At 32.4% G+C, this 8,670-nt stretch overlaps 1 protein-coding gene across 1 annotated transcript; it reads right to left on the reverse strand.

Annotated features, from left to right (window-relative positions):
• Positions 1–1,993: 1,993 nt before the first annotated feature.
• On the reverse strand, positions 1,994–7,800 carry LOC130932415 (probable galactinol--sucrose galactosyltransferase 2). Its single transcript, XM_057861739.1, has 14 exons — positions 7,648–7,800; positions 7,008–7,215; positions 6,087–6,328; positions 5,707–5,797; positions 5,574–5,622; positions 5,382–5,473; positions 5,179–5,289; positions 4,959–5,084; positions 4,282–4,834; positions 4,133–4,200; positions 3,884–4,018; positions 3,569–3,786; positions 3,392–3,480; positions 1,994–3,289 (listed from the first exon to the last, which is right to left on the reverse strand). The coding sequence occupies exons 2-14, from the start codon at positions 7,196–7,198 to the stop codon at positions 2,927–2,929; spliced, it is 2,328 nt and encodes a 775-aa protein (XP_057717722.1). The 5' UTR covers positions 7,199–7,215; positions 7,648–7,800; the 3' UTR covers positions 1,994–2,926.
• Between the last annotated feature and the right edge of the window lie 870 nt (positions 7,801–8,670).

Below are 8,670 nucleotides of genomic sequence, written 5' to 3' on the forward strand. Positions count from 1 at the left end.
AAAAATTTTAAATTTAATAAAATAATTTAAAAATTAAGAATAAAAAATTTTAAAAATAAATATACAAATTTTATAAGCTATTTTTTATAACTATAAATTGATATTTTATGTTAGTAATATTACATGATAAAATCGTTCGACAATTAAATTTAATTAAATTAGTTTAATAATTGATAAGCACATACAAAAAAAAGGAGACACATAAAAAAATAGAAAAATAATAATGTTTAGGTATATACTAAAATTAGCTATTAAAATTAGTTATAAAGGTAGAATATATATTAAAATATAAAATACACTTTTAAAATGAATTAACTATACATATATTTATATACAAATTTTATGATGAATAATTTTAATGATCGATTTAGAAAAAAATTAATCCCTTACTTATTGTATTTTTGATAAAATACAGGATCTGTTTTATGACTTTCTAGTGATGAATGGTCGAATATAATTATATACACAAACTAAAATATTTCAATTGTAGTTTTTTTTCAATTGCAACACATCCAAGTTATACCAAAAATATTTTTGAAACACATCCATAATCATAAATCTAAAACTTAAATTTAAACATTAAAAAATAATTGTAACATATCTAAAATTATGAAGTTATGCAAAAAATGTTTTTGAAACACTTCTAAAATACAGAAATTACACATGTAAAATAATTTAATATTGTAATATATATGTTGATGCGGATGAACGGTGACGAGGAGGAGGAAGGCGACGACAAAGATGAGTGTTGACCAAGGGGGAGTGCGGCGTTGTGAATGAGCGCCGAGAAGGAAGAATGCAGTGTCGAAGATGAGCGCGGAAGAGGAAGGTGGCGCGGAAGAACGGCGGTGGAGAATAACTTCTCTATATTTTCGATGTGCGCCTATGAGTTTTCGATGTACGCCCCTCAGTTTTCGATGTGGGGCAAATGTAACTTCTTTGCTTCTTTAAATGTTTTGTATTGGTTTAGTTAATAATTAGATGGTTTAAGGTTTATTTTAAAATTTTAAAATCCAAATTTTGAATTTTGAATAATTTGATTTTTAGATATGTATTTAAATTATAATATATTAATAATTAAATATATTAAATCTGAAATAGAAATTTAAAAATTTTCAGTTTTATTTAATTTGTATTTTAAATGTGTATTTAATTTTAAAAAGACACTAAATCTATCCATAATTTTTAGATGTGTTTATTTTAATTTTTTTTAATTATTATAATAAAAAACTGAATATTATACTATTTTTAAAGGATACCTAATTGAATTGTTTAAAATATTAATTAGTGTGTTTTTTTTCAAAAGTAAACATTTTAAGGTCTCAAGATCTCCTGTTACAATGATTCCAACGTCTATATATTCAAGAGATGATTTGATACCCCTAAAAAACATAATATCTTTTAACATTAATTTTCAACTTTTAAAATAAATAGAAAAGTTTTTTTTAACCAATATGTTATTTTTTTAAATTTAATGCCAAATTGCTATTTTTTTTTGAAATTATTTAGCTAAATATTACTTTTTTATATTACTATAGTTGATTATAATTAAAAATAAAAACTTTTTAGTTATTTATTAAAATTATGTATGAAAATAAAAAGAATTGTCAATATAAATCTTTAAATAAACTACAAGTTAAATAGTGTTGGAAAATATAGATAAATCAAGTTAAATCTCTTGTTTTTTATAGGGCTGCAATATATATTTTTTCGTTTTGTGGTCATGGGGCTACAGTAATACAAACCATTTTACGGCAGTAAAGGTACTGAGTACCCATACCCAACAATGGACTTGTATGTTCAAGTTTTTTCTAACAATAAATAAAAATTACATGTGAGTTCAAAATGCAAACAAATCCATACACATTTAAGGCAATCTAACCCAACGTAGAAAGAGTACTGTTTCATAATTCAGCCAACCCAAACCGCTCATTTGCTTGAAAATAATTATCTACAAAGCTGCTTGTTTCAAGGGAGATCCAGTGCACACGTGTCAAAATAATATGAATCTCTGTAAATTTAAATCTGTATGCTAGTGCGACCCAAGCTGCAAAGGAGCTTTAAATTACAGAAAATATCTTCAATCACATTCTCTCTCTGGACACTAATCTCACAGTGGTGTTGACAACAAAAAGAAAACATACAGATGTAGACCATGCAAAAGAACATTGGAAACAGATGAGAACGTTTTTATTCTAGAAAGAAACAAACAAACATGTTACATTCTTGAGGGGATCTATATATTCCCCTTCACCATAGCACATATTCATCAACTTATCTTATTCTCAGCTGCATCCATCACAATAAGTACACAAACATTTGTGTAAATAGTTAGTTATTGTTACAACATACAACATAACCTAAATTCACCATCTTATATTCACCATCCTATGTAATTAGCATACATTCTAATCACCCAATCCATTAATATTAATGGTAACTTTAACATCAAATTCTTCATTTTTTGGTGCATTGAAAAATTTAACATCAAATTCTTCATTTTTTGGTGCATTGAAAAATATAGATTTAATTCTTTTAATGCTAATGGTAACTTTAACATCAAATTTGCGAAGAGAATTAGATCTAATTCTCTTGAAATTATTATTAGCATTAAAAGAATTAGATCTGTATTTTTTAATGCGTCAAAAAGTAAAAAATTTGGTATTGAAGTTACCATTAGCATTGGTAGGTTAAGTGATTAAAATTTGTGCTAGTTGTATGAAGTGGTGAATTTAGATTATGTTATATATTGTAACAATAACTAACCATCCACACAAACAAATTTGTGTACTTGTTGTGATGGAATTTGTACTTGTGATGGATGTAATTTAGAATAATATCAGTTGATGAAGATGTGTTATGGTCAAGGGAAATATATAGATCCCCTGTTGTAAGTATATTTCAGTGCACCAATAAATTTAGTGACTCAAACTTGGATCTGTATTGGCCATCTATACATTTCCTCATCAGGAACTGGGATAGAAAATGTTGTCAATCCAGTATCCAAGTCATACTTGAACTCGGTTTTGGCTTCGCTGACGGTGCACTTTAATGGCCGTTGAGAGGAGTATACACCAAATCTCCCACTTCCCCTCACTTTCAGAGAAATAGTTGCTGCTGCTGATCGGTTAGAACTCGGATCATTGGTCACTTCAGATGAAGCCTCATCATCATATAGTTCCATGTTGTTCTCAGAAACTTTATGGATTTCAACTTGCTCCACAGCTCCTCCAGTGTTGAACATGTCCAGAAGTCCTATTGCTGCAAACGAGATACTTGAGGTAATTTCCTGTCCAATGATAATACAATGATTAGCAAAGTTTTAGACCAAAGAAATCAATTTGGTACATCATTGGATTAATGTATCTGGATACAATAACAGAGGCTTTACCTCCACAGGACAGAAATGGAACAGCTCATACTCCAGAACATTTAATATCACCGGAACTGAAGCACCATTTGATAGCCGAATTATGTCACCTGAAAACACAGCAAGGTGTTTGTGCCCTGGCCCTTGAGGTATTTAGAATGATGGTATCTGATTTTATTAATGAAGTGAAACTAGAACCTGATCTGTAAGCATAGGCAATAACATCGCCACGCCAACCAGGACCGGCGACTTGAGCTATGAGATCGACATCAGAGGCACCAACGGAGCTGGAGAGAGTGCCAGGAGATGCATCATGGATGCGGATTCTCTTCTCTACCTTACACCATCCAGCACCTTGGCAGTTAAATGCACCCACTACTCCAGAGTATTTGTTCAAGTTCCATATTTTGAGTAAGCTGGAATTAGCAATTCATTTAAATATTCAGCAAATTATGTCCAAATAACATTGAAATTAAAGAACATATGAATGCAACTCTAGTGAAGTCAAAAAACCTCGTCCCATCTCTTGCAGGATCGGCGAAGAGGCAATCGAGGGTGGGCCTTCCGGGTAACTGAGCACGGAGAACTGAACCATCAGGGAGAACCAGCTTCTTAAGAAGATCAAAGTTGTGGTTGCCTGGCTTGTCACTGCAAAGAACCATCATAAATGAAATCTGTTCATTTCATTTCTAGGTATGTTATCCATCAGTTCTCAACTAACAACTTCACGTGAAAATAACCGAGTTTTCTCCTATTGTTTACCTAACATAGATTGGACATCCACCGATTGCGCGAGCTGCGGCGTGATACTCGGCTGCTGGATGTAAACTCTGGAATTGCAAAGAAACAAGGAGACAATCATAAAATTTGAAACTTTCCAATACTACATTGAACTATTCACTTTAACTTACCTGAAACATGTCCCAGTCTGGCTGCATGAATTCTCCGAGGAAAAGTGTGTTGTATGCTACAGATGAAACGTGGATGGTATGAGAGGCCGGATCATGCGGGTAAAAATCATCCGATGCTCTCACAACAGCAGTCTGCTTAGAACTATAGAGGCTATCAGTGTTGTGACACATACAAGCGATGCATCCATTATCAGGAAAGTTATGAGCAATTGAAGCCTCGAGTGCATGATGATAGCTGCGTGTGAGCATGACTCTGCCGCCGTGTCCAGCACCAAGGGTCTCAATGATGTTCTGAACATCAACCTTTACTCCATCTACTCCACATGAAGCCAAGTAAGCATGGAGCTCATTGTAGAAATCGAAGACCTTCTTTGGGTGCACTAGACCAAGGCCATGGACAGCTAGGCTGTCCATGACGATGTCGGGTTGGTTCCCGAGTATGCCGGGAGACTGTACTGGATAGGCCAATGCAGATTCATAGTGCTCCATCCCTTCTGCCGCTGGCTTCACTCCACCCCAATAACCAGCTAGAGCATGCCATACATAAACATTTCTGTCCCAAAATGAAAAATTCAAGTAACTTGATTAGGTTAATTGAGAGATGCCAAAGTACTAATTCACAAGAGAGTTTGTTGCCTCAAAATTTCTTCATAGAATTTAATGATGCTAAGACATACTTCACGTTGTAATTTTTCTTTGCTTCATCTACAACATGCTTCAGGCCTAAGTCTTGTTCATTGTTCTGTTCATTCTTCTTTTGGAATTTAGCATTTTCTTTTATACCAGTCAACCTAGTAGCAAACCTGCAATGATTCGATAATTTCCAAGATCTCAATTGCATGTGATGTAAGCTGTAACAAAAACAATATAACTAATTACATCAAACAGAAATATTACTGTGCTCCTTCTTGTACGACGCAATCATCAGCTTCGTTTGGTTTACTTTCAATCTGTTGCCAACCGTCATCTATGATGATGAACCGTGGCGGTGTACCTCCTTCTGATAGACTGCAATTACATTGAATAGATTTCAATGTTCAATTAATATTCAAACATCAGAAACAAACCAATATATGATACAAAATGCTCTCACTAACTACCTTTTCAGGCCTTCTTCAACACCCTCGGCAGTAACATCAGTATAGAAAGCATCCCATGTACACCAGCCAAACCAGTCAACAAAAGATGGCAACTGCATAAAACCAACAAAAACAAAATTACAATATCCCTTAGATATTATTAACTTGTGATAATCATATCTCAACATAATAGTACATGGAAAATGATCTTACCCTTTTCTTCTCGCGATGAGAGAAAGTTTGCATGCGGTTTTCCACGGCCCTTGAATGAGAAAGTAGAACAAAAAGGGGATTAGTAAAACCATTGTTATCAAAATTCAAAGGTTTGAGAAAGGGTGGCACTTACTTCACAGCCTGATTGATAACTTCGAAGGGGTTGGTTCCAGCATGGATGTAGACAAGGTTAAGGCCTTGCCTGGTAACAACATCCTTGTCTCCTGCAAAACCAAAATCACATACCAAAAGGAAAAGGGTCGTTTCGGTTTCTTTCGGATGCCATCCAATACATATATTCTCCAAAGCTATAAACTCCATTGGATAGTGTGATTGAGTGGTTTATCCGGCGCAAATCATAGAAGTAATAAACACAGGTTGTCCTCCCCATGACCTTCAACACTTGGTTGAGGGGGGATTGAACTGAATTCAACCATGACCTCCATAGCTATAAGCTAAGCTATGGAATTGTGGTAGCAGGGTTTCATGTAATATAAACCAAATAGTACTCACCACTTTCCAAACAAATCTCCAGCTCGTTCTTGTCGTTGCCTTGCAGGACGGCACGGAATTGGCCTTCAAGGAGAGGAAGCATAACAATGTAGATTGTTGCAGAATTGTCTTCGTCAATCTCACTGTCATTGCTCTCAATGAGCATAAATTGTGTCTCAAGGGGGACATCCCTTCCACATTTTCCCATCCTCTGGGTCATCCACCATAACTTGAACCGGAAACAACACATGAACCGTAATCCGCTGCACATAAAACCAATTTTTCCATAAAAATTACTAACATCAGATTCATGCTAGTCATCACAAAACCTCTACCTAAATAGCACAAGGAAATATTACTTAGCTTGTTCATGCCCCTAATTACAAGTTAATACTCATTACTCATCACGTGATGTATTAGTTCAAACTGTAGTAATGAAAAGGAATGATTCAATTGAAATGAAAAATTAAGAGTAAAAGAAGAGTGCATGCTTATATACTAATGGCTCTAACTAACTAATTTAATTATTAACTATTAATTTAATGCACGTAAGTCTAATATGATGTGAACATTTTACACGCATTCTATTATACATTTTGTTGCCTTCTCGGTCAGTAAAATGGTCTAATTCTTGGTCTTTTTAAATCATAATTACCCACAATAAAATAATTCTATTTTCTTCTAAAAATATATAAAGAATAGAGCTAAGCTCCAAATAGTCTCAGAATTACCCCACGCACTAAAACAGTCTTAGAGATAAGTACACAATATTAGTTCGTAACATTATGATAAATCACTCCATTAACATCATGTACTATTGCAAATCATATTGATATGATTGGTGTAGTTAGTAATAAATCACATAAAACAAAATTAATTAGGACTATAAGTTAGATATAAATGATCTCAAGATAGTAAGAAAACGGAGTTGGAAGAACATACTCTAGAACACCCATGGGAAAGACATGGAGACTTTTACTGTTGGAAGCAGTGGCACCAACAAATGCACCAGTGACAAGGCTATTGTCGGAACTCGGGACAAGTTGAATGTTGTCTGGCACCCCTCTCAGTATGGTCTTTCCATGAACAACCAAGTTGCCATCGTTAACACTAATCTTAACTAGCACCGTCATCTTTAAACACTTCACCACTGATTCATTACCACCATCATAATAACACACAAATTAATATATATTACAAAATAATTAAATTCAATATTTATAAACTATACATTACTACGATATTATTATTATTAGTATTAACTAGTATTCAATAAATATAGGACCTAATGATGGTTGTTTATGGTGGTGACAAGGGATGGTAAAGGTTGAAAAGTTAAGAGTTATTGCGACGTGGGAAGAATCCAAGTTAGTGATTTTACTGATATAGCCCTTACCATCTTCGTCATATTTAGAATATAAATGATGCGAAAATGAAATTTATGCAAAGGTCAATCACTCAGAGACAGTTTAGTTTTTCTCGCAGATACGAAGATAATTTTCTAATTATATATAATATTTTACGAATTTTATGAAAGTATAACCAACTTATCAGTAAAAAAAATTCCAAGTCTAGAACTCACCAAAAAAACTTAAAAGAGTTCGAATCAGCTAATGAAAATTTACGTAAAAGATGAAAATTTATGGAGAGATTACTGTGAATTTTGTCTTGTGAGTGAGACAGGTAGGGAGGAGTTTGAAGATCTTGGAGTTTTATACCCACTTTGGTGTTAAAGATCGAACAAGATCTGGCTTACAGTGTCATCCAGATTGTGACGCGTGGTATTTTAAAAGAAAGTTAACAAAGCCTGCAGAGTACACGTGGAGAAGCATGGAGAGTACATCTGGGTACGTGTGATTGTGACGTCTGGAGTGTTTTCTTTGAGCTGAATTATGAAAAACTTCATCGTTGTGTTTTCATTAAGATATAAATTTTGTATTCGTATCCAATGTTAATATATAAATAATTGAGATTTTTAAGTAGTATGGAAACTTGATAATTAAACTTATGAATATTTTTTTCTTTAAAAAAATACTTAAAATTAATATGATAATATGTATTTATTTTTTTGTTAATAATTTTTTTGTATTTTTAATATAATAATATTTATCTATGTAAAAATAAATTATTTTAGATGTCATATCCAAAATATTTTAGATGCTACAATCCAACATAAATTAATTTTTATGATCATTAAAAAATTTATTAGAATATTACAGTAATTTTCATAAACTATTAAAAAATTGTGTGTTAGTTATTATTCATCTTTTTCTCTAGCTTGAAATAAAAAAATTGAATAAAACAAATTAATTTTTTATTAAGATGGCATCTTCAAATAAGAATTCTGTTGATTAATATTTTTTTAATATTTAATACACTTGCTGAAAATTTTGGAAAAATAGTGTACTTTTACGTTTGCTTCAACAGAAATTCATCTTAATTCTAACTATATTTATTTGTCACAAATTTTTTAAAATGTTATTGATTACAAATAAAAAAAAAAAAGCAAAAAAATTATATTTCTGTAGAAGTATTCATTTGCTTACGTATGTAACGTAAAAATGGACAAAATACAATTCAATAAGTCCCATCTCAAAACTAATAC

Source organism: Arachis stenosperma, chromosome 6 (genome assembly GCF_014773155.1).
Source record: "Arachis stenosperma cultivar V10309 chromosome 6, arast.V10309.gnm1.PFL2, whole genome shotgun sequence".
NCBI lineage: Eukaryota > Viridiplantae > Streptophyta > Magnoliopsida > Fabales > Fabaceae > Arachis > Arachis stenosperma.

Bases quoted from the DNA above. Each gene is read 5' to 3' on its own strand.
- LOC130932415 (XM_057861739.1), bottom strand. From the start codon at position 7,198: ATGACGGTGCTAGTTAAGATTAGTGTTAACGATGGCAACTTGGTTGTT. The intron at 5,474-5,573 runs GTAAGATCATTT...GGTTTTATGCAG, and splicing joins CTCATCGCGAGAAGAAAAGG to TTGCCATCTTTTGTTGACTG. The intron at 4,019-4,132 runs GTAAACAATAGG...GGTTCTTTGCAG, and splicing joins GGATGTCCAATCTATGTTAG to TGACAAGCCAGGCAACCACA.